This window comes from Sesamum indicum, linkage group LG4 (assembly GCF_026168435.1).
Source record: "Sesamum indicum cultivar Baizhima isolate 11 linkage group LG4, ASM2616843v1, whole genome shotgun sequence".
Taxonomy (NCBI): Eukaryota; Viridiplantae; Streptophyta; class Magnoliopsida; order Lamiales; family Pedaliaceae; genus Sesamum; species Sesamum indicum.
The window spans coordinates 3,086,961-3,111,581 of NC_142660.1; the positions used below are offsets into that span (position 1 = coordinate 3,086,961).

At 34.1% G+C, this 24,621-nt stretch overlaps 4 protein-coding genes across 5 annotated transcripts; 1 reads left to right on the forward strand and 3 right to left on the reverse strand.

Annotated features, from left to right (window-relative positions):
• The first annotated feature begins 292 nt into the window (after nt 1-292).
• LOC105160005 (Amino acid kinase family protein) lies at nt 293-6,694 on the forward strand. The gene is made up of 12 exons (XM_011077249.3): nt 293-449; nt 1,126-1,344; nt 1,870-1,967; nt 2,493-2,535; nt 3,367-3,428; nt 3,545-3,601; nt 4,792-4,827; nt 4,904-4,981; nt 5,486-5,552; nt 5,662-5,724; nt 6,283-6,386; nt 6,464-6,694. Exons 1-12 carry the CDS (start codon nt 386-388, stop codon nt 6,557-6,559), a joined length of 987 nt encoding a protein of 328 aa, XP_011075551.1. The 5' UTR covers nt 293-385; the 3' UTR covers nt 6,560-6,694.
• A 5,110-nt stretch (nt 6,695-11,804) lies between these two features.
• Nucleotides 11,805-13,742, reverse strand: LOC110011879 (eukaryotic translation initiation factor 5A-3). Its single transcript, XM_020693431.2, has 5 exons — nt 13,513-13,742; nt 12,642-12,764; nt 12,487-12,543; nt 12,330-12,404; nt 11,805-12,220 (listed from the first exon to the last, which is right to left on the reverse strand). The coding sequence occupies exons 1-5, from the start codon at nt 13,633-13,635 to the stop codon at nt 12,119-12,121; spliced, it is 480 nt and encodes a 159-aa protein (XP_020549090.1). The 5' UTR covers nt 13,636-13,742; the 3' UTR covers nt 11,805-12,118.
• Nucleotides 13,743-16,109: 2,367 nt separating this feature from the next.
• LOC105160006 (Transducin/WD40 repeat-like superfamily protein) lies at nt 16,110-21,360 on the reverse strand. Of its 2 annotated transcripts, XR_002286984.2 has the most exons (10): nt 21,034-21,360; nt 20,774-20,907; nt 19,873-19,955; nt 19,146-19,391; nt 18,744-18,816; nt 17,828-17,908; nt 17,672-17,753; nt 16,971-17,071; nt 16,440-16,671; nt 16,110-16,337 (listed from the first exon to the last, which is right to left on the reverse strand). XR_002286984.2 is itself a non-coding variant. In XM_020693429.2 (9 exons), the coding sequence occupies exons 1-9, from the start codon at nt 21,133-21,135 to the stop codon at nt 16,587-16,589; spliced, it is 987 nt and encodes a 328-aa protein (XP_020549088.1). In that variant the 5' UTR covers nt 21,136-21,360; the 3' UTR covers nt 16,110-16,586. The 2 variants fall into 2 exon arrangements, 1 of the variants encoding a protein (XP_020549088.1); XM_020693429.2 differs by having other exon boundaries at nt 16,110-16,671.
• Nucleotides 21,361-22,412: 1,052 nt separating this feature from the next.
• LOC105160007 (cell division topological specificity factor homolog, chloroplastic) lies at nt 22,413-24,500 on the reverse strand. The gene is made up of 2 exons (XM_011077251.3): nt 24,197-24,500; nt 22,413-23,193 (listed from the first exon to the last, which is right to left on the reverse strand). The coding sequence occupies exons 1-2, from the start codon at nt 24,287-24,289 to the stop codon at nt 22,576-22,578; spliced, it is 711 nt and encodes a 236-aa protein (XP_011075553.1). The 5' UTR covers nt 24,290-24,500; the 3' UTR covers nt 22,413-22,575.
• Nucleotides 24,501-24,621: the final 121 nt, after the last annotated feature.

Consider the following 24,621-nt stretch of genomic DNA (forward strand, 5'->3'; position numbering starts at 1 on the left):
ATGAAAATTTTTTAAAAAAATTATCCACTTAATTCAAAAAAAAAAACTTAAAAAATAAATAAAATTATAATGTTTAATTTACAAGGGCATTTTGATCAGTATATCATAAAAAATGAATGAAAACCTATTAGAATGGGCTAATTAGTAGACAATCGTTAAAATTAGAGGGTATTTAGTAAATTTTTAAATAATAATAATAATAATATGGGTGATTAGTATTAAGTGTTAGTTTTACTAATATAGGCCTATGACCCAACACATTTGTTGAAGAGAAAAGGGTATTCTAGTAATTTGATCTCAATTCGGTTTTAGCCACATCGCTTAGAGTGTACTCCCAAAAGTTCTCACTACCGGAGGCGTGGTGATTGCTTAGCATAAGAAGCCGATGGATGAGCACCGTGAACGCACAGCTGCGTGGACCAAACCTCTGCAATGCATCGTCAAGCTCGGTGAGAGTATATGCTTTAATTATTCATATATCTGCTTGTTTTGTTAGTTTAAGTTATCAATTGATTTGAGTTAATCGGTTCGTCTTAATCTATTTAACTTTGGTTCATGGACATTTTTCTTTGTCCAATTTAATCTTTTGTTGGCACTTTTCAAGTGTTTGAGATACCATGTCAGGTATTACACAGTTGACTTTAGTTGCCTAATGATGTTTCGCACTCCGAATTTACTTGTTGGAAATGCCTATTTTGGAGTGATACTATCTACGTTATGCAAACCTGAGGTTTTCAGGAATTGTGGTTTAATGTTGTGAATAATTTCGTTTTCAGCTAATGTTGGTCCATGACTTCATCACGTTAAATACTAAGGAAAATGTTGCTTTTGCTTCAAATGATAGCGGTCTTGAATCCAAGGTTCAAGCATAGTATTATTGTTGGTAAAGAGAAAGTAATTCCCTAGATTCTATTTAGAGATTTGATGTGCACGCCAGCATTAAATTTTTGGAACAGAAAGGTCATCCGAGCACTTTCATTAATCATCATTTGGATCATGCATTTCATATGAGAGATAATTCATTTAAGATGAAAAAATTAATATTTAGTTGTCTATGTGCATCGTGTGAGATGTTCTCCATGGACATGTAATCTCGTTGGTGTTACTTTATTTTGTGGAATGCAGGGGGTGCGGCAATTACCTGTAAAAATGAGTTAGAGACAATCAATGAGGACAACCTTAACACAGTTTCATCACAACTAAGGGAAGCGATGATTTTGGGGCCTTGCCATGGGATGGATTGGAGCAGAAGGCCTGGATCCTTGGAAAACCCGACTGTTCCTGATGACTTTGATGATCAGCTGGAATCAGACTCCAAAAATTTTATAGTTGTTCATGGTGCAGGTTGGCATTTTAGCTTGATTTGCTGTACTACTGAGTTACGTATGGGTTCTTATTGATTCTTTCAGTGATTTATGTTACATAATTCTCAATTCTTAAAAGTGGATAAAGAATGTGTCACCTTGTTAGAATGGAAAGTGCTGTCAAAATCACAGGAGAACTTTAGAGGGGAAAACAACTACTGGAACAGTATAGTTAAAAGATGGATCAATTAGAAAGCATAGACTCAGAGGATTTCTGAAACATGAAACTGTTATATTGGCACTGAACTGATTGGCAAAGTCTTTTTGCTTCTGTTCCTTTTTCTCTTGTCCCCTCTATTCCAAAATTTTGGTTGCATGCTTGCTCTGAACGAGTTAAATTGAGGATCAGAAAGCATTTCTTCGCACCACATTCTACTTTTCCTATATATCAAGACTCTGTTTTGTCAGACTTAGTGTCCTATGGCACAATGTAGCAGGCCCTAGCCCTGTTGTTATAGAACTTCTGGTCAAATCGTGACAAATAGCTCATGATTATTGTCCTCAGGTTCTTTTGGTCACTTTCAAGCAAGCAAGTCAGGTGTTCATAAGGGTGGATTGAGCAAACCTCTTGTCAAGTCTGGTTTTGTAGCTACACGGATATCTGTAAGACCAAAAGTGTCCATTTACTTCTATTCATGTCTTGTTATTCTGGCTTTTATTTTCTGCTGATTTTAGAAGATCATCTTATGCTGAACTTGCATCAGGCCAGGTACAAGGCCATTTTATATTGTGCCGCAGTATTCCCACTATTTCTGTAGATATCGACTGAGTAAGAATTTGGTCAACTCGATCAACTTTTAGTTGATGAACTGGTGTTAATAGAACTTGATTCATTGTGGTGATCACTTTAGCTTTCTTTTGGGGCCATTCCCTAGATTGGGCTTTTAGGTGGTTGTACTACCATGACTTTAGATCTACCTGTAATTTTATCTGAATAGATTGGCATTATATGATTAGATATCTGTGGTGTTACCTACTTTCTGTAGCATTCGGTAATATTCTTATCCTTTTAAAATCTCTTACTGGCGTTTTATGTGGTAATTTCCTGTTCATGCATAATATATATTTGGTACGTGTGACTGATTCTGGTAGTGCAGTTCCAGTAACTTTTTACATTAATTATTTCAGGTCACATCCCTCAATCTTGAAATTGTTAGAGCTCTTGCAAAAGGTATGAATTGGTCCATGCATTCAGTTGATATCAAATGTTTTGTCTTTTCCTTCTGCATTTTTCGTTTTGTTGGTGTGTTTAAGTCCCTAACATTTTGCATCTCTGTTCATTTTTTCTAACAAATTATCATTGAAATTGGTCTGTTAAGCATTACACGACGATGAGCAAGGGGAGGCCGGATTTTCATTTTGTTTGCTTGTTTTTGTTGATGTTTCTCTGGATTTCATTTATCTTGATTTGTATCTATTTCTATTCACTACAGATAAATGGTTATTATTGGGAATGCCATAGATATATTATATACACATAAGTTAGTCTCTGTCATGCTGCTTTTGACTCCAGCACTTTTTGTTCTTTCCCCACTGGATTTTATCAAGATTATTATTATCTCACACTGATCAAATTTCTGAATAATAAGCATTCATTGAGCCATTTGAAATATTTAGCATTCAAGACAACTGATATTTTTTTTGGAGTTTCTTACTTGTTTTATAGGAAAAATATATCTGCAATAGCTTACCTAGTTAGCTTCAAAGCTTGTGCCCCTATTGTCATGTGTCTAATATACTAAGAAAATGGACATGCAGTAGAATGTGAAGTAACTTTTTGTAGCCAATTTGCATTGATGTATGCTTATGGACAGACACTCTTTCCTGCTTTTCCTAACCAATTTATTTCAATTTCCTTTCTTTTTCTTGGGTACTAAGTCGTTCCTTTGACACATTATTTATACTTTCCTGCTTTTGCCGACCAGTTTATTTGAATTCCTTTTTCGCTTTTTTTGTTAATATGTCCTTTCCCTTGACATATGTTATTTATCTCTTTCTACAGAGGGTATCCCTTCTATTGGAATGTCTCCATTTTCATGTGGCTGGTCAACTTGTGAAAGAAATGTTAGAAGTCATACAGAATACTGTTGCAATTTTCTTAATATATCTGCTGCCAGTTGTCTTCCATAGATAGTTCTTTGTGATAAAATCTTAGAAAATCCTACCCTGATTTTTCACAGATAGCTATTGCAGACATCTCAACCGTGGTTAAAGCTATAGGCACCGGATTTGTACCTGTGAGTTTTAGTCCTTTAATTGAGCACAACAAAAAGTATATAGTGTTGGCTTCAAGGCCCACTCAAACTGTTTCAATTCTATTATTCATTTCCCGTTTCTCCCTTCCAGGACATTAAAATTTGTTTTGGCATTGATAATAATACTTACTGATATTATTAAGAAGAAAAAAATTATTTAAATCTTGTATTGGATAAAACCCAAATTTCATGGTCTTCTTCAGGGTCAGTGGAGGGAGATGGGGTGGGTTGACATCGTCGAGAAGGCTGAAAAGACAATTTTGACATTCATTTGCTTATAAATGAGAATAAATCAGCGATGCCTTGTCCTTATGTAGAAAAATGATGGAACTGAAGAAGGCTTATGTTGCCTCTGGATAATGGAACTCTGCGATTTCTATTATACAGCACTGTTCTAAAACTGTATACTGTTGCATTGGGTACTCAAGCAACATGATACAGCTTTGGTCTTCTGTTTCCACTTGGACGTGATGAAAAAACATTAAGATTTAAAAGAAGCATGTGGCTTAGGAGTTGTATATCTTCTATTCTCTCCTGCTTGTAGCAATAGAAACACAAATCTTTGTAGGTTGTTGGATAATTGTGTGCAAAAGGAGTTTGCACTCAATTTCCTGAAGACGTACACTGGCAGTCTAATGTGACAGAGACTCTGGTTTGAAAATAATAACAGTGCATAATTAAGTAGCAGATAATACTCTCACAATGTGATCAAGTACTGATTGGCCGAAGATTAAAACAAATTTAACTGAAATTGCATATGTTATTGGCTATTAGATCCTAAGAATGCAAACATAATTTTATGCTTAACAGACATTACTCACACAGTGTAATCTGATATTGTTTGGCTGGACATTCAAATAATTTTACCTGAAATTGTGTATCTTTTTGGCCACTAGGTTTTAAGAAGGCGCTCTATGATTTATGCTTATTCACACTAGTACCTTCTTCTAGAGAAAAGTGTGAATGTGCCATTTCAGTTAAATAGCACTGGCAAGCCATTCATCATGCATGTTCCCTTAATTTTCAGTAGTATATACTGATTCCTTTTAGGTTGGAGTTTTTCATGCCATCCATTTTAGCTTGATTCTTGCTCTGTGTTCGCATTGGTCTTTATTTATTCCTCTTAATCTATTATAAAATCTGCAAATGATGGTCGTTTATCAACATGCCAGGTTCTGCATGGAGATGCCGTACTGGATAGTTCACTGGTTGGACATTTTTATATTTAACGAAGTTAATTTTCTTGGTGTTTGCATCCCCTGACTTCATGTGATTTTTCATCAGGGTTGCACTATATTAAGTGGAGACGTAATCATTCGTCATCTGGCAGAACAATTAAGACCCAAATATGTTGTTTTTCTTGTATCCTCTGCTTACAATGATTTTCTCATCCTTTCCTGTGCTTTATCATGGAGATATAGTCATCGAAATATGTGACGGACAAACTGTTCTTGTTTATGACAAAAGATAATTCTATTAACTGATCATTTGTAGTATGAATTAGTACAAAAACATAAAGGTATTTAGGTAACCCAACCGAACTACAAGGTGGCTCTTAACTTGCCTGTATTCATATCTTTTTGAGGTTTGATGTTATGTACAAGCACATGGACATACACATTCTATTACAATCAGAATTTAAATTATTTTGCCAGCCACCGATTACTCTTATTCCATTTTTTGTTTTGGTTCCTGATAAGAGAAAGCATTACACTGAAACCTTTTGCTAATAGCAGAGTATCTCAGCTGTTCCCAAACGCTTCTATTCGATAGATTTCGTTGTTCTCATGTCTTAAAATTGACAACCTTATTGTATATTGCTCATACAAGAACACATTTGCTTCTCCTATACGCTGCTCAATGTAGACAGATGTTTTGGGGGTATATGACCGCCCACCATCAGAACCTGATGCCACGCTTCTTAGGGAAATTGGTAAGTATCTGATCAAGCCTTTTTGCACATTTTAAACAGAATATACTTCTCATGTTGTTGCTTACATTTTGAGCTAAGATGATGACTGATTATGCACAACACGACACAGCTGTGCATGAAGATGGGAGCTGGTCTGTCATAAAACCTAAATTACAAGACACGAGCAAGCAAGGTCAGTAAAAGGTTTATAATTCTCATCAATCTCTACGATAATGTGTCTTTTCCCCAAACCCTTATGTTTGATTTGCTAACTGCTGGCTTTTCTCAAGACTTGTGTAAAACATGTCTGTGAATAGTGACATGCTGATTGAGTCTTGCTGTTTTACATAGATCACAATTCTAGTTTTACGTTGTACTTTCATGCTCATTAAACGAAAATGAAATCCTTTTGGTGGTAATGTAGAAGTTTCAAACAGTACACGGTGTATAAGAATGATCTGTTTTTACTCTAGAAGCATGGAACGTGTAGATTCTTTGCATTTCAATTATGCACTGGGAACATTCCATGTTCAGGCACCCATGGATGAATAAATTTTTTCAACCACTTTTTCTCTGAACCTTGCCTCTTTAAAAGTGAGTCACTTGAAAATGCTTCCCTACTTCATCACTTCACATAGACCAGCTTATCCACATAATTTGTCATGTGATCATGATAAATTGATGGAACTGTGCAGTCATCCAAGTTCTCTATTGAGCTGCATTCTTTAATCTTTGCAATTGGTTTCAACAGTTGAGATAACCGTAGCAGCTCACGACACGACTGGTGGCATGATCACCAAAATATCAGAAGCTGCTGTGATTGCTAAATTAGGGATTGATGTCTATATTGTGAAGGTAACATCTTTTTCAAATTCCCAACACATGATCTTTTTTAATACAAGTTAAGCATGCTCATTGATGCGCCCGTGCAGGCAACAACCAAACACTCTGTGCGGGCTTTGAAAGGGCAACTGAAAGAAAATATACCTGATGACTGGCTCGGAACCGTCATTCGGCTTGCCAAATAGAATAGGCAGCAACCTCCATTAAGGAAAGACAAAACAAAGATGTGTAAACTCCAGCAATCCTATACTTCTGCCATTGAGATATCAGGTAAATTATGTCGTGTCTTTACCAATTTTTAACTAATGACTGTTCTACCCCTTCGTGTTACTTGTCCCATTGCTGTCGTAACTCCAGACTTCATCAAATTCAGAAGTGGCACGTGAAAACACTGAGATGTACTCAATTACCATTGGTCTCCAATTGATGGAACCCACGATCCATGTTAGAGGCAAAATTGCAAAAGTAGTCCCGTAGTTTAGGATTTATTCAAACTTAACCCCATGTTTTTTGAGATTTTAAAATTAGTCTCATATTCCGTTGAAATTAAAAAATTAGTACCAAACGTGGCAAAAAACAATCCCTCGCCTAAATACTTAATCGGGGAGAGTACACGTGAAAGTCAAGTGCACTAAGAAAGTTGGTTAAAAAATGTTATCATTCTCTTCTTCTCCAAAATTACCGTGGTAAAATCCTAGCTAGACAACTTAAATTCTGTTAAAGTAGGTGATTAGAAAGCAATTAGTTGATTGTTTTGTAATTTATTGTTAATAAAATTAGTCGATGTATCGTTAAATATCATGAATTTAATTTTTGGCCATATTTGTTGTGTTATATAATATGTTATTACTGTATTTTACGGACAAAGTCTACAAACCAGTTAAAATAGATAATTAAACAAATCATAATCGAATACATATGAGCACATACGCAAAAGACCAATTTCATGTAGTGATACCGATCAACAAACATTTGTTATGTAAATTCTACAAAATATAAAGTACCAATACCAATAATCATACAAAAATCAATACTAGAATCACGCATCAACTACAACATAATATACACATACTTATGGTTTATTTTCTTGGGGTCATGCATAGCCTAGTTGGAGTGTATTCAATAATTTTGCCGGCTGTTATCATCTCCTATTTTTTTTCGATATCACACAACACAACTTGTATGATATCCTATCATCAATCATATCACACTGCACACAACTTATATGATATTACATCATCCATCATACACGTAGCACACAGTTCGTATATCACATCATCTATGTTAATTAATGACAACACACGGCTCGTCACCAATCACGTCATCATAAATCATTGAATGTGCCTCAGGTTAGGTAAGCCATCTTTTTATTTCTTTTTTTACCATCAGCACATTAACAACTTCATAATTCAACTACAATCAACAATCAAATCGGAACGTCTCATAATGATCCGCAACAACTCCATCATTACAAATTCTCCCTAGACCAAAATATAACTGATATAGGTGTCATTTACCCTCCAAAATACTCTTATATGCATCTAGTTTCATTTCAACAAGAATCATATGAAAATTGGATTTATATATAATTAGTTATTCAGATTTTAGTACAACCTGGAGTGCTCCGTCACAGATTCGTAAAATTCTCTCAAAACTCATATACTCTTTTAAAAATCATAATATTTTCAAAATATAATCTTTTAGGTGTATAGTTTCAGTTTACAAAAGAATCATAATTGAACTATCATTGCTCATGTTCTAAGATTGTTAATATACTTAGTTTGGATTACTATATAAATAGGGCAACAAAATATTTTACTCAATATACTATTTAAAATGAATGATTTAGCTTCCGATCAAAACTACAAAATTTTAGTAGACATCTTACAGGTTTCATTGATGTAAGAATCAATAAACTTAGACGAGTATAACTCAAGATAACTCGTAATAGAGACTAGTCACCTTTATTCCCTTTTATCTTGTCGAAATTTAAGTGTATAGTATACATTTATAAAAGAAGATCTTATTTCTCTTGTTTTCATTTTAACCTCGTAAATTTGATTGCTTCAAATGTTCAAGTGCTTACTAGAATTTATCTTGTTTATTTGAATCTCTAATTACACAAAATACTATATCAATCGTCATACCATATATCCATATCGTTATGCTGATAAATGATTATTATACATAATGAATTTATGGGCGTTATAATTCTCCTCTCCTAATTAAAATTTTGTTGTCGAAATTTGATTCTCTTACCCGTACAAGGAAACAAATGCGGGTTTTTCTCTTTCATATCCTTCTCAACCTCTCAACCTTTCAGTCAGCCAACAAGTTTTGAAACTCCAAGGATTAGTCCACTAGGTGGATCACCCACAAACCCTCCAACATATCTGTCACTTCCTCCATTTTAGGATAATTACAAATCCCCTCCTTCCTCACACAACATCGCATGCAAGTTGATTACTTCTACCCTTAGGTGGTGAATGCTCTTTATATCCTCTTCAAGGACCTGCTCCCTCCTCTTCACCACCTCCTTCAGCTGGCGGTTGCTTCTCTCTAGCTCATCCATCCTCTTCAAGGAATCCTTCTCCATCCAGGTGCGTCATCCACCTCCTAGCACGGCCCTTGCACCCAGAACATGAACTTGTTGAGTTGTTCACAGTAGAACGGAGTAATGACAGTGGGTAGAGGCGTTCGACCTGCTCCCGTGTTTCCAACACGAGCACGGAGGTTTTGGAGGACAGTGCTGACAGCAATATCAATGAACTTGTTCAGTTGTTTCATAGAAGAGCAAAGCAATGACAACAGGTAAGACCAACGAATTGATATCAGGAGCAGGAACATTGCCATCTCCCAAGATCTGATCCTCGTTGGATCTTGTTGCAAAAAGGAGGGAAGTGTCTCCCGCAATGGAGCTATTGTCACATCTATTGTTAGAGTTGGCTATTTCTCACACCTTTAGCTCATGTTCTTCAGAGACAGGGCAAGTGATGCATACAGGAGTCTAGCTGCACCACAAGAGTCAAAGGATTCTCTGATGCAATCATAAGATTAACGAGGATTAACCTGCAAGCTAGAGATTAGCATTTTGATGGTTAAGTTAATGACGGTTTTACTGGATGAATAAAGAAAAAACTTGAAATAATGTGAGAACAATGCTTGATTATGATGATGAAATGCTAAAATTCGTGTGGAGCGCAAAACTGGGCTTAAAAGTAGCTAAAATTCGAGAGAAATTTAGTGAGAGAATATGAGAGACTTGTTTATCAAAATGACTACACAAAGCTTCAATTTATAGGTATTGGTAGAGCGATATCCAGGAAGTAGTTAGGGAAATCGTACATCATTTGCACGTGTTAGCTAAATAATAAAAAGGAATAGGTTCATAATTTGGACTTATTTGGACCATGATATGTCCTCTCAACCAAGTCTTGCCGAATCAACACGAAAATTCGAAAATCCATTTACTTGTTGCTTAATAAGGTAATTTCACCCAGATTATGTGGCATTAGTTGAAGATCTTTTCGTATAACAACTCTTTTGATATCAGAAATATGTGCGACGTGTTATCACTACTATTTGTTGAATCGCTTACTGGATTGGGTTTATAATAAGAATATTATTTGTTTTTGAACTGCATAACATTTTTATTACAAGCGTTGGACAATATCCACGACTTAAGTACAAAAAATTGAAACTGTCCAAGTCGTTTACATGTCGAACATTTCTCTTAAAATAGTAAAGCCTAGTGGTTGTCAGTCTTTGTGGGCTGATATACGTCAGCAAAGCCAACTTTTAAAAAAGAATTATATATATTATTACTAATAATATTATATATTATAATTATTTAGTTATAAACTTAAATATTTTTAAATTATAATCAACATTACAGATTTATTAATAAAAAAATTACAATCAATTATTACAAACATCAATATGTTGACATCTTCTCGTTCCCTCTTATTCTTTTTCTTTTTTTAATTAATAGCGGTAAATGTGTTTATAAAACCTCAATTTTCGTTGAATCTGTTGTGGAAAATGGTGTGATTTGTGCTTAAAATCATATTTCAAAATAATCTTATATATAAAATATCATTATATATATTATCACAATTACATATAGTACGAAGATGAAGGAAATAAGTTTAGAAATTAGAAAAGTTGCACCGATGGAGAGTCACGACACTTGTCGCTGACCTAAAGCCATGATTGCATTCCTACGTGCAGATTTTATCGGTTGATCATGACTCCAGAATAAAACCCCATTAGCTCCCAGCAATGTCTCATTCCATGTACACGACTACGAGGAGACTAGAAATCAATCCATAGTCACGTTGTAAAACTTTACAAATACTTGTGGGAGCATAAAATGTTTCTCAAAACATAAGTTATACAAAATCTATATCTCTCTCAACGTGTCAAATGAAAGAAGCTAATGGCCCTTTAAATAGCTGTAAAATTTTGACCGTTATAAAATATTAAGTGGCCTAATTAAAACTCATAATATCATAATAAATTTCAATTATAAATAGGTCACATAAATATATGAAATGTAACTGTCAAATACTTATTAAACCTTATAAAATCACAATTAAATCACTAATAATAATAGGGTCATAAACCTCAAATAAATATCAAATTAAACTGGCTAGTTAAAATCAAATAAAATGTTGGAAATAATTTAAAAATTTTAAAGCTTATTTTCAACATAACCATTAGTCTAATATACATTGGTTCACTCCTTTTGCACTTTAAAGTTTAATGCCCGCAAATACATTTACGTTTATATATGTTTTTCAAAATATATATAGAATAAGTGGAATTATAAAACTTTATATATCCTCCTTAAATTCTTGAACTATATTTCTTCATAAGTTGGGACAATAATACAAATCATTACACTAATATATTAATATCAAAGCAATCTGAAGCAATTCAGAAAAGCAATTACGTTTGATTAATTTGTATTCTCTGGATTGATAGTGAATATTTCAAGTTTTCTTTAGTGAATTAATTAAAATTGTATAGAGTTAAATTACCAACCATCAATATATTAATTAATAATATATGTATATATCCCAACACATTCGTGCTGCTACATTCCGCAGTCGAAGTCAGATATCATGCGTTCATCGACCACAAAAGAACACCAACATTGCCAAGATCCGTCTTGTGAAACGTGATTCATCTACAGCCCAAGCCCACTCTATTGGAATTTACGGATCAATCAATTTACTTATCTTCACTATTCTCTGAGCAGTTCTACTCTTCAATTTACCCTTCTCTGTTCATGATATAATAACTCAACACGCCATAAACCCCCACCTACACAATCCAATATCAATACCACCCGAGTACCACTATAACTCTATTTGGTGTTCCAACAGTAGAGTAGAGAGAGAATCATCACCATTCAACACAATCACATATTTGCAACAAAGTTTAACTTCAATATTGTACCCAAGTGAAAACACATTCTTATGACGAGTTAACAAAGTAATTTTACCCCCACACCATAATAAACAAGATGAGGTCCAACCAAACACATCCAGATGAGAAAGAGAGAAAAAACAGTAAAAACATAAAGGTAACCCACATAATCCTGATGACAGGAAAGTGGTTTCTTAATAGTCGAGGGCACAAGCCATCAATCATTCAGTCTCAATGATCCTGAATAATAAGTTGGCCATCGTCCTCCCATCATTCCCTAATCTATAAATATTGTTTAATATAACACCAAATTACTTTGGACCAATATCCTTGAGGGCGCAGATTTGCTCCTCTCCCATGGCAGACATAACACTCACAACAAGATCCTTTCCCTCAGCGAACCCATCCTTGATCTGTATATTCACCCAAAAACATTTATATGTTAGGATACACGATTTAACATTTATGGAAAAATATTTTTGGATAAGCCATTGAGTTATAATAGATTGGTATATGTCTAACCTGGGAAAGCAGATTCTCGTCGGTTGGAAGCCTGAGGTCATCCTTAGTGTTACCATTGTCAGTCAGCAGACTCACCTACAGAATTTATCTCAAGCAGCATTAATAACTATATCAATAATCCAATTTAACAATTGAATTAAACAAAATAGACCCATACAAATCCATCCTCAGAGATGTCAATAAGCTGGTAGTCAGTGCGATTAACATGTGGAACCTGAAATTCAAATGAAAGTAACTTCAGAATTCGCAACAGAGTAAACATGGCAAAAATCATAGACTGATACATAAATAAGCGAAAACAAAAATGCATACATCACAGTTGTGGGAAGAGGGGACAATATCTTCCAGCTTCTTAGCAGTGAAGATGTCAATTCCGACAAAATGACATTTGGCGTGACCATGCTTTCCAGTTTTGGAAGTCGAAACTTCCACAACCTGAAGAAATAAAGGATATGTTGATATTAACATATAGAAATACAAGAATAAAATCATGTTTTAACAATAATATCAAATTCCTTGATAAATTGGCAATCATGATCAAACTCTTGGAAGAATCTTTCTGTTTTCCAGGCAATGAACCTGTCACATCATAACTTTGAAGCTTAATAGTTTTACTGCTGAAATCTTTCCCCAAATCATTCAGTTACGAAGAACTTTAGAAGAAAATTTCTAGTCAAAGACAGATCGCATGTATAAATAAATAGATCATAGAACAAAGAGTATAATATATGAATGATATAGGAAACTAGAGCACGCGGCAAATCATTGCGAAGCAAACAAAAATCAAAACAACAAATACTTTTGCAATAAATCCGTTCTACATATAGGAATTTAAAAATTCAAAAGCAATTAAAACATAAATTGTTGAAAGAGAGCAAATCCAACAGGACAAACAGCGTTTCCGCCAAACCGCAACTGAAATCAACCTAACACAGGCAAAAAAACCCAAACCACCACCGCCAATCGACAAACAGAAATTACAAACAAAAACCCACAATTGAACGAACACGAAACTACCCAGATCTCAAAGCAAACCAACAACAGCGACGCCAATTTATACACACACGAGAAACTGAATCGAAACTACACATACAATTGCACTACAGCAAACAACAATCCAGCTGAAACAAATAAAAATCCAGACATCCAACTTCAAAACAAATAAAAAGAAAAAAAAACGAACCTTGCAGGGTCGGCCTTTGATAACAATGTAACCGTTCTTGCGAATAGTCCCAGCCTGCTGGGGATAGGTCTTGGAGGCGCCGGCGTCAGCCTTCGACTCGAAGTGGTGCTCCTCGTCCGACATCCTAGAGAGTGAAACAAATGGATTTTGCAGAGAGCAGCGAAGGAGTAGAAGTAGTGATAGCTGAGAGCCGAGGCTGCGGGCGATAGAGTGGGAAGGGTGTTTTCATTTATATAGCGTCTGAGTCCATGTTAGTGTAGGAGAGGGAGATTTTAGGGTTTTCGGTGAAGGGGAAAGCCAGGATTCATTTCAAGCCGTTGATTGGTGTGGTTAAGCGGTTGACGGCTGGGATTTGTTCGCGTCAAAACGACGCAGTGTTTGAGGAGGGCTTTCTTTTTGGGTTTATCTATTTCAGCCACCTGTATTTGTCCACGTGTTTAATATTTCTTCCAAAAAAAAACAAAAAAAAATGAAAAATATCGACAACATAAATTTATAGATAATTATACTCTCTTTTTCTGAAATTCAATTTATTATATATCGATCCTCAATAAATTAAAAAATTATATTTAATACCCTGAAATTTACTTCCATCTGATCAATAAATTCCCCCGTTAATTAAAATTTACTGAATTTGTTAATATTAATAAAAAAAATTAAATAAATATCATTTTACCTTCAATTAACTTATTACAGATTACAAATCTTTTGTGACTAAACTACCCTTATAATAATGAAGATATATCATTCTCAAATGCACTAATGTACGAGAATAATTTGGGCATGAAAAGGTATATTTGACTTACAATAAATCAAATCGGGTTATATATAATTTTCATTCGATTTTTATTAATATATTTTCAACTGATAAATTTTAACTAACAGAAATATATTTGTTAGATTTATTTATCAGATGGAAGCAAACCTTAAAGGTACTAGATATAATTTTTGAAATTATAGAAAATTTACATGTAATTATATTAAATCTCAGAGGATGAGAATGTGATTATCCTGTAAACAGTTTCTGTAGTTTCGATTCGTATGATAAGTACAAAATTACACAGAAGGTGTATGTCAAGTTACACTAAACTTAGGAAAAAGATTATGTAATTATCTCTAAATTTATACTTAATGATATCTGCACACTCGATGCGTATATTTAATTTTTGAAATAAAAAAAATTTATAAATAACTAATTTTATTAATTATTTAAGTTGTTATTTTTTTATGATGAGTGCAAAAAAAAATTATAATAAAATAAAATAGAATAATTGACGTGCCTAACGTTTCAGGTTTAATTTGGCACGACAATTATATAATTAATTACGAAAAGAATACATTTTATAAAAAAAAAAAATATTGATTATGATGTTGACTTGACAATTTTATATTAATTATGGAGAGCAAATTGGAATTAAATTTTAAAACTAACGCAATTATTTAAATCAATGAAAAGATATTAAAATGATTTAATATGCATAATGAATAATTAAATAAAGAATAATTACAATGGAAAGCAAAGTATGTTTTATTGGACGAGGGTCAAATGGTACAAAAGTTGTGTTTGCAATCACCACAGGATCGATTAAAGGACGCACACTGGGGTTAAAGTGGGCGTGATCGAAAAATTTAAAACCTTCTAAAATCGCACCAATCAAATCAATTTTTATTTATTTTTTCAAAATTGTAATTTTAAATTTAGAATAAAATTACATTGCACTATTGGTTTAATTTAAATTTAAAACTCAAAAAAATTGCAAAAATTCGCACTGCAGCGCACCGCTAAATATATAAATAATTGTTTAAATTATATATATATATAATAATTCAACAAAATAATTAATTTAAAAAAAATTCGTATTTGAATTATATAATTTCAAAATTCAGATTTATCATAGATTCACGTTACAAAGTCCATTTCTATAAAATTTATACTTGAACTTTATACAAAATATATATAATATTTAATTCTTTAAGCCCATTGGCTTTTCCTTTTTTTTTTTTTTTAAAAGTAAATTCTTTAAGTCCATTTAACGATTATCTCAATTTTTCATTCATTTTTTCTCCCCTATTTTTTTTTTCCTCTTCTCTCTTTTCTCTCTTACTGCTTTCTTTGTTCTGTTTTTCTACCTTTTACCTCTACTCTCTCTAGAACCGATCATTAACATTTATATGATCAAATATTTTCTTATTAGATTAATATATATAATCTTATATTTTAATCTAAATAAAATTTTAGAAACGTTGATAGTTTATGGTGCATAATATTGATTTTTCTTACTTGCTACATACCAACACTTGTTTTATTTCTTAATTTCTATTAGTCTTAACATCTTATTTTTGTTATAAATATTAAAACCACCAAACTGCCCGAAACCACACAAAATCGTATCTTTGTTTTTTATTTTAAAAATTTATTTTATAAAATCGTCAATGATAATTTAATTTGAATAATAAATTTAAAAAAAATTGAAACCACACCTTCAGCACCCAAAATTCAGGTGTTGGTTGTCAACTGTAGAGTTGTAGGCTCCCCCATTGTATAAATCATTTACCAATACTAAAAAAACTACTTTTACTGCCACAGCTGAAAGCAGTTGCAGTAAAAACTGAAGCAACAAATTACATTGACAATCAGAACATCAGTACAGGCAGAGAGTTGTCCTAATATTAGAGCACACCATAACATAGATAGGGGGAAACAATGTGTCAGGCACAAAAATAAGAGTTTCTACGTGAGGTCAAGTCCGAGGTTCTACATTTCCTGCTGCTTTCTTCACCTCGTCAAGTTCAGTTCCAGATGGGATGACTATAAGTTAATTGACCTTCAAACGGGAAAAGGAGTAGTTTACAATGCAGTTCTATGTCAACGACGGACCTAATTGTGCTTCTAAAGTGCTTGGAGAGACATGGAGAGGATAACTCACATGGTCTTGAACAAAGTGTTTGAAGCAACGAGATGTTAGTGGTTGCGGATATTTCCGAAACTGATGCTAAGAATGTCTGAGGCAAACTTGATTTTGTGCCCAATAAAGACATTAGCAGTGACCTTAGTTTCTATTGTCTTCACGCAATCATTTCCTCTTTGAACTACTAGCAGAAGCCGATTTGATTTGTCGGTCATCTATGTGATGCATAAATATCTGAGGCTGCTCTTCTCTGTCACAAAAGAAAATGCATGATATAGTCAAGTGGATGAAGTGGGTGGACTTATTATGCGTATGCTTGTCAGCTATTGCCAAAGTATTGTTTGTGCTGCCATGTGTGATTCCTGTGCTTTCTAAGGCATGCAGTGTTAAGTGTAAATATAGAGTCTTTACTGCAAGAATAGTGAATTTGCCGAAACCATATCATGTATATGACCTCAAGTAACATGCACCAGCATTTTACACAATAACACGAGGGAAATCAATTCGTAAGACTTAAAGAAACACAAATGGATAAAGTGGCCTGCCAACCTTTCATCAGCCTCCTGGTAAGTGTAACTTGATGCAACAGCCAAAAGCTGTCCTTCATGGTTATATGCCAATGATGCAACACTGTTTGGATATCTAGGCAACTGAAAGTGAAGCAGGAATGTTATGAGATAATCAGAACTCCCCAATAGTTTGGATCGGAAAAATACTAAATCAAATATATCAGGCTGATAAACGTGAAAAAACAGAGTAGTGTTGTTACAGATCTAAATGTGTAGGATAAGTTAGTAATTTCAGCTGAAAGCTTACAGCAACCTAAAATCCTGTCACATGGATGCAGTTAAATCTTCACAAAAGCATATGCATAATTTCAACACTATACATCTGTTAATAATGGATGAAAATCTGATATAGACCAGTAAAACAGAGTACTCTTAGTCTATTCATAACTAGTCTTGCTGGCAAAACCTAGTGGTTTGTGTAAAATCCACCCCTAAACTCTAAAATGAAGAAAGCTGCAAACTCTATGATTGAACCAAAGGCTTATCCAAGGGACCATCGGATGCAATCCATTAACATTGCCTTTCATATCAGTTCCTACTGCATACTGATGCAATTTATCATCCTCCAACTACTCTCATTATTATGTATCCTAATTATGTTGATGGGTTGATACTTGATACATGTATAAACACATCTTGTGGAAGGACAGCCAATTTCCCAGAAGTTAAGGTTAACTATACCTCCAATAGTCGTTTCCTATTCAGGACATCCCAAATTGTAGCATGGCCCTCATTGTCACCAGTAACGAGGACACCACATAAACTGAGAAAGAGAAAGGACACAGTCATGTATTTGAAAGGTCTGTGATGGCAAGCTAAAAATGAAATGGCACATACAATGGATGAAATGCAATATCATTCACTGCAACGAGGTGATGTCGTCCATTCTTGTCCTTTGGATGGCATCTGAAAGCATATCTGTAGAAGTGCAAGACTTAAAGTGAATCTTTGTATAACATGCCGTGAAAATACACACATCATCAGTACTGCATTTTCAGGAAATGCAGGTGCAAATATGTTGCCTGATGTGGAATAGTAAAGATATCAATTTCGAGAAAAGATAATAGAAGATAGAAAATCTCCAACTTTCAGAAGGAATTATTGCCAAAACTTGAAGAGAGCAATATTGCAGTGAAAAGAAAAACGTGATAGAGTGTTTGAAAATGACTCCTTTAGTAAACTTCGTACTTTGATATATGTAATTTCAGAGGCATGTGAGGTTAGGTAGCGTCAATATGTAAACGATGCATTAATTTATTGCATTATTCTCCTTGGGAAGATAGGATCAAGATCTTTTTGGTGTCACATCTGTTACCACCTCGGTACTCAAGAATCCAAACCATTCTAACTTAGGTGATAATATTAAGTATGACTATTTCACTATAGGTCTTTAAAAGTTCATGAAGTTAGAGGGAATGTTTAGAGATAGCAAATAATTTATAAGAGGAAAACTGAAATAACGAAACAAATGCCAATGCTGAGTGCAGCAGCACGAACAACCTTTTGTATCTTAAGATGGTACATTTCATGTGGTATTGAATTCCAGCAAGGGTAATTCTTGTCATATTAGATCGACAAAACATATACTGCTAATATCTATTTCAAGCGAAAGACTTGTCCTAATGCATACCAATCAATTCAGAAGAGATAATTCGAATTCGATCAGAACCTTAAGTTATCAAGACTCAAGAGAGGCCTTCAAAACCATAAAACAGGCTCAACAGAGGACTATAGCACAGAAATATATACTGACCCCTCATTTGTTGAATTGGATTTACCGAGATATTCCAAAGCAACTCGTCCGTCAGTCGATCCAACCACAAATCCTGCATAAATAGGCATCATCATCAAGATCAACTCTGACATTAAATCAACAAAATGTATCAACCAGAGATACATAGTGATTTCATTTCAAAATATAGCTAACAAGTCAGATAATGATGAAGTATATAATGCTAGCGAGTGAAGCGTATGGCAGTGAAATCAATTATCAAAACTTCAGTTCCAAGCGATTAAAATTGTATGACAACTAAGATGGATGTGACGATGATGCATAGCCTACTGTAATTAATTGTAAAAGTTTTAAGTTCACAAACTGCTGAAGCTCATTGCATGCATTTTAAACAAGGAGTAAATACAGCAATTACTGCGATACCTTCTAAATCCAAATTTGAGCGGACACATTTTATGTTTATGTCCATAAAATATTCTTTTGCTTGAACCAATCCATAACGCAAGTCATACATATGCACTGATGACCTGAGAGCAACCATCAAATTTAACCCAGAAATTGACACAGATTCAACTTCCACATCCACATTACTCAAGCATCCAAAAGAACTACCACTGCGTGCATCCCAGAACTTTACTTTTTTATCCCAACCGGCAGTGATAACTTGACCTGCAGGCACAGAAAAAGAATGTTAATACCACAGAAATTACCATTTCATGTAGTCTGGAAAAAGAAAATTGCCTCTTCCTCACGTCCAATTTTGATTTCTAATTTTCAAAACTTCAAAAATATTGAGGTAAAAAACAATAAAACTACTTGTGTACCTGCCCTCTGTTTACGCATTAACATCTTAGTCCAGAAGCCTAATTCATCAACTGATTCATGTGTTTCCTTCATGGTTGGCAGTGATATGGAGCTAGAGTCTCTTAGACCAAGCATCCATACAATTGTCCCCCCAAAAAAGAAAATACTAGAAAAGAATACAATCTAAAGAAGATAGGTCATATGTGCTTTAGGTCCAAGCGGAATCTGACGAGAAATAGAATTGGAACACATTTCCTTCAGTACGTCAAAAACACACATAGGGCACTGCTGATATAAAATGGGTTTTGAAGATAATAAGTGGATTTACATGTTACCAATATCTTACCTGTTTCCTCACAATATTCAACACAGGTTGCTAAGTCCTCATGATTTTCTATTGCTTCGCTGGTTCCCAAATGCATATCATACCTAGGAAATATTATATCATATGTGTCAACAAAAAGAGCATTTTCAACCCAAGATGGAAACAAATGAATGTGAACTGACGAACATAAAAGAGAGTATTTCTACACAACACAACTTTGTTAACTCATAAGTGAACTGTATTAAAAGTACAGTTGCTTTCGTATAATTCAAGTTCCTCTTATTTGACAAACTTGGTACGTTATAGGATGTGGCAAATCTATTTAGCTCATTTAGATTGAGTTTATCCACTTTTTCTTAGTTGCTCTTTTATTTGAAATTCTTGAAGATCAAACGACTTCAGTGTGCTGTTGAAATTCAACCTGAAACTGATGACGTAAGAGATTATCCCTGCAACACTTAATCCTTTAAAATTGACCTACTCAACCGCAAGCTAGGGCTGCTGCCACCTAACCAAAAATAAATAAATCCAAATGTCATGTGCAATTTTTTCCCCTAAAAAAATTTTGAATTTCTATTATCTTGTTTTCTTTTCCTCGTCCTATAATTTGTTTGAATATAACATATGGTGTTCTATAGCTGAGTTTTTGCCACTGCAATGCCTAAAATTCAGGTACCATTCCTGTTGAGACACTCATGCCAAGGCGGAAGGATAAATTATAACTGCTATAAGTTCGATGTCTCATTTAGGAGTAGTTAATGCAAGAGACTTTGGAAACAATTCAACTGACAACATTATTTTGCACAGGCCCGAAATCTCCTACTCGCTCTAAAATAAATGTAGAATGTCGCTACTTTCAGACATAACAAACAGTCATACAAACAAATATACCAAAACATCAATAATTACAAAAACGGCAGACCTGAGAATAGAACCATCGGAATTAGCACTCAGAGCAATCGACTCACTCTCGAAACAACAGTCGAGAAGCGCTGCTCCTTCAGCAGAAGTTTCTAATCTGAGCTCACATTTATCCACATCGTAAAGTCGAAGACTCTGCTCAATTATATGAAACACCCACTGTTAGTTACAAAATCCATTACACAACACACATATAGAGGTGTTACAGAGCACAATTAACTAGTAATTGGCAGGATAATTTTGTCATAGTACGAAACTTACCGAATCCCATGAGGAAATTAGGAGATTGTTCGAAACGGGAGCAAATCGAATCCTCGAAATGGCGTCCTTGATCGGTTTACTGAAATTCAAGCAAGTACTCATGCTGGAAGAGCGAGAATATCTGAAGGCGAGCGAAATGGAGAGAAGCAAAATGCTACAAGGAGTACTTTGAATTCGAGTGCAGAATTATTTTAACCTGGAAATTTCCCGCTCAAACCTGATCGTTTGAGTCCTTTCCTCGGAGAACAAACCGTTAAGATTAGACCTCATAGCCCAATTTAGGACCAATGCTGGGCCAGAATCAGTCATCTGATGATGATTTACAATGGGCCATATGTTTCCGCTGTGTGTGTTTACAGTCGGACAAAGTTATGAGTTTAAACCTAAGCACTGTCTTTGATTTTTATGTTTTCGTATTTTCCAAAACAACATAAAACACACTTAATATTTATTTTTATGTTTTTTTATATTTTATTTTTATTATTTTTTATTTTTCAACTTTTTATATATAATATATATACACTTTTATATATTATATAAAATAGACATGATTTGACAATAAACAGTGATTTTTGTCTCAAAAAAATACAATATTAAACATAGTAAATATATATACATATTACTATATAAAAAAGATATGATTTGACAATAAATAATGATTTTTATATCTCAAATTCCAACATCAAACCTGCACCACTTATTTTAAAATATTTTAAATTACCTCAAAACACAAACCCAAACATATCATCTATTTTCAACACACACTTATTTATTTCTATTTTTCTCTATCTATCTCCAAAACACAAAATAAAACACTCAAACCACAAATACAAATATTATCAAGATCTCTAATGCGATGCCAAAATTGTTGATAATGTACTTCTCTTTAGAATTAAAGATTTTCGTCAATTATCAAATAAAATCGATTTCATATATATATATATAGAAATGGGTGATGACAAAAATAACTTTTTAATATATATATATATATATATATGATGGTAAAACAAAGAAATAAAAAAAGTTTATTTCTACAGATCAACTAATATTCAAATTCATTTCAAATGGAGTGATTAAATATTAAACAAGTATACCATACCGTAGTCAATACCATTTTCTTAAAGAATATATATGATATAATAAATATATAATATTTATATGTATATATCATAATAAAAAACTATATATAAAAATATTATTGTATTTATATGTAAATATGTAGGAATTATTATTAAAAAAAAAATCAGCTAATTCAGTAAAAAGCTAAACCGAATTTGGTTTGATTTTTACCTATCAATCGAACCAAACAATTGGTTTGATATATATAGAGAATTAGAAGCGTTGTCCCTGTTAGCAATTTATTCAAAGTTGAGACCACCTTGAAAGTAGAAAGAGATTTCCAGATATATATACAGAATATATTCTGCCCAGAGAATGAATCCAAGACATCCCACTTGCTCGCAAAAACAAAGATAAAGAAGAAAAAGAACAATATCGAGCAAACATACAGGTCCCGTCCAGCTTCTCAAGAATCGCCTCATTTCACACACTAAAATCCTTGAATTTGTCGCTAGGAATGTAAAAATCAAACTTGACATCAACAGAACCAGAAGTTTCTCCAGTGTCTTTGTATTCGATATTTGTTATCGTTCCAGTTTCATCGTCTATTTGATATTCTGATCTCACCCGCCTCACTGGCACTGTGACAGAATAAATGGTACCAAGATCTGGATCCGTTGAGACGCTCAATTGAACTTTATCCTGTGATTCTATCTCAACGAAATCAGATAGCGCGCTGACAACATTGCTTACTATCTTCTGTTTTGCCTCATCACTGACAGCACAACGATCTGAGAAAAGAATCATCTTGAGACGTTGCTTGGCAATGTTTGCATTAGAATTCTTTCTCGATGTAGGTGATGGGAACATTATCTTCCAAGCCAAGTTTAAACGCTCGAAGAAGTTCATGTTAATTGCATGGAGGAGGAAATTCTCAACCTCCTGGCTGATGGAATTTTGTGAAAGCTTATATTCTCCAAAAACTCCAAGAGGCCGTCTAGAGTGGCATCTTGTGCTGTGGACATCAAGTGCTGCACGAACACATCTTGGCATAGCCTCAGAAACACTGGATGCACCATTAGCAAACACATTACAATCCACCTGTAAAGCAATGAATTGCATGTTTCAGACAAAAATGCGGTCGATGTATGTATCAATACAACACTATCCTTGGCTGTGTTGATCTAGCCATTATGCGCACACTTGGAAGAAAGATAGGAATTTTGTTCAGAGAGACAATAACAAGACTGTCAACATGAAGCATCAACAGATAATATAACTAAAACACCAGGCCGTTTTATTAGCTGAAATGTTCGGAGCAACCAACTTGACCCCAAAACATGAAGTTTCACGCAGTCTGATTTTAACATGTAATGGGCACTAAGCTTTCATAATCACCTCAAGGAATATATTCTCCAGAGCAGCCATCATAGTAATATGAACAATAGAATTGCATCAATATAGCATGTTTCCAACTATAACTTAATTTCTCAAATTTTTATGGTCATGTAATTGTGTGATTTATCGGGACATCAAGATTTCATCAAGTGACAATCTTATCTTATACTGCATCGAGATCCAGATTACTCCATACACCACATTTCAGGAAAGATTCATTCATGAATTCAGGCCATTTCAAGTGTAAACTGTAAAGAAAACAATACATAGAGACAGAACTCAAGAGCTAAAATGTAATATAACTTTAGGGCATAATTTATAAAACCACTTTGGAGATCAACCAGAGAAGCCGCATCACGTTCAATTATAACCCAAGAAGCAAATTCGCAAATCCTATTCAAGTTGTGTCAACATGCTTTGTTAAAAATCAAAAGATCCATGAATCTGCAGCAGCAAGAACGCAATAATCCCTCGCATTAAAGAAAAATATGCCTACCGTCGGAATTATCAGAAAAATTCCTGCAGTCATATAAAATATGAAATTACATTAAAAACAAAAATGCTGAAAAAATAACCACCGATAAGTTTCTCTAGAACCCAATGTGAGAACGAAGCCCAACCCGAGAAACAAAAAACTGATCGTAGAAACCAATAAAGAAAGATAGAATGGTAGAGAAATTGAAAAGGGGGAAAGGGTGAAACAAACCTTAGAAGGGGGAAAATGCAGTGTGGTGCGAAGTGGGTTGAATTTGTACGGACTCAGAGCTGCCGAAACCCTAAGATCTCCCGATATCGCCATTCGCAATCGAATTCTAGCTGCTGGAGCTCTCCTTTTGTTTGATGGATTTGCTTGTGAATTTCACTAGGGTTTTGAGCTGCAATTTTCAGGTTGCTTCACTTCACTGCTTTTCCTCAGTTACTCGTAGCGAGAGAGTAGACACTGCGGAGTCCATGCTACGACGTCGTTGTGTCCTGAAGGAACTCCTCCTTGCTCTGACTAATTACCAATTCAACAGGACATCATATTAGTCGCGGATTTCCGACTTCAATGAATAACACGTTATCTAATAATTAAACCACGCTTTTCAAAGGAATATTTCGATTTTCGACTATATAGAGTGAGTTTTTCTT

What these genes read in the sequence shown, in the direction of transcription:
- LOC105160005 (XM_011077249.3), top strand. Translation starts at nt 386, where the DNA reads ATGGATGAGCACCGTGAACGCACAGCTGCGTGGACCAAACCTCTGCAA. An exon ending in GCAATGCATCGTCAAGCTCG is followed by an intron (nt 450 to 1,125) that starts GTGAGAGTATAT and finishes TGTGGAATGCAG; the next exon opens with GGGGTGCGGCAATTACCTGT. An exon ending in TTGTAGCTACACGGATATCT is followed by an intron (nt 1,968 to 2,492) that starts GTAAGACCAAAA and finishes TAATTATTTCAG; the next exon opens with GTCACATCCCTCAATCTTGA.
- LOC110011879 (XM_020693431.2), bottom strand. Translation starts at nt 13,635, where the DNA reads ATGTCGGACGAGGAGCACCACTTCGAGTCGAAGGCTGACGCCGGCGCC. An exon ending in TCAAAGGCCGACCCTGCAAG is followed by an intron (nt 12,765 to 13,512) that starts GTTCGTTTTTTT and finishes TTATTTCTTCAG; the next exon opens with GTTGTGGAAGTTTCGACTTC. An exon ending in ACGAGAATCTGCTTTCCCAG is followed by an intron (nt 12,221 to 12,329) that starts GTTAGACATATA and finishes GTGAATATACAG; the next exon opens with ATCAAGGATGGGTTCGCTGA.
- LOC105160006 (XM_020693429.2), bottom strand. Translation starts at nt 21,135, where the DNA reads ATGAGTACTTGCTTGAATTTCAGTAAACCGATCAAGGACGCCATTTCG. An exon ending in TAATTTCCTCATGGGATTCG is followed by an intron (nt 20,908 to 21,033) that starts GTAAGTTTCGTA and finishes ATAATTGAGCAG; the next exon opens with AGTCTTCGACTTTACGATGT. An exon ending in TGAATATTGTGAGGAAACAG is followed by an intron (nt 19,392 to 19,872) that starts GTAAGATATTGG and finishes CTGTGCCTGCAG; the next exon opens with GTCAAGTTATCACTGCCGGT.
- LOC105160007 (XM_011077251.3), bottom strand. Translation starts at nt 24,289, where the DNA reads ATGGCGATATCGGGAGATCTTAGGGTTTCGGCAGCTCTGAGTCCGTAC. An exon ending in TGCATTTTCCCCCTTCTAAG is followed by an intron (nt 23,194 to 24,196) that starts GTTTGTTTCACC and finishes ATTGCTTTACAG; the next exon opens with GTGGATTGTAATGTGTTTGC.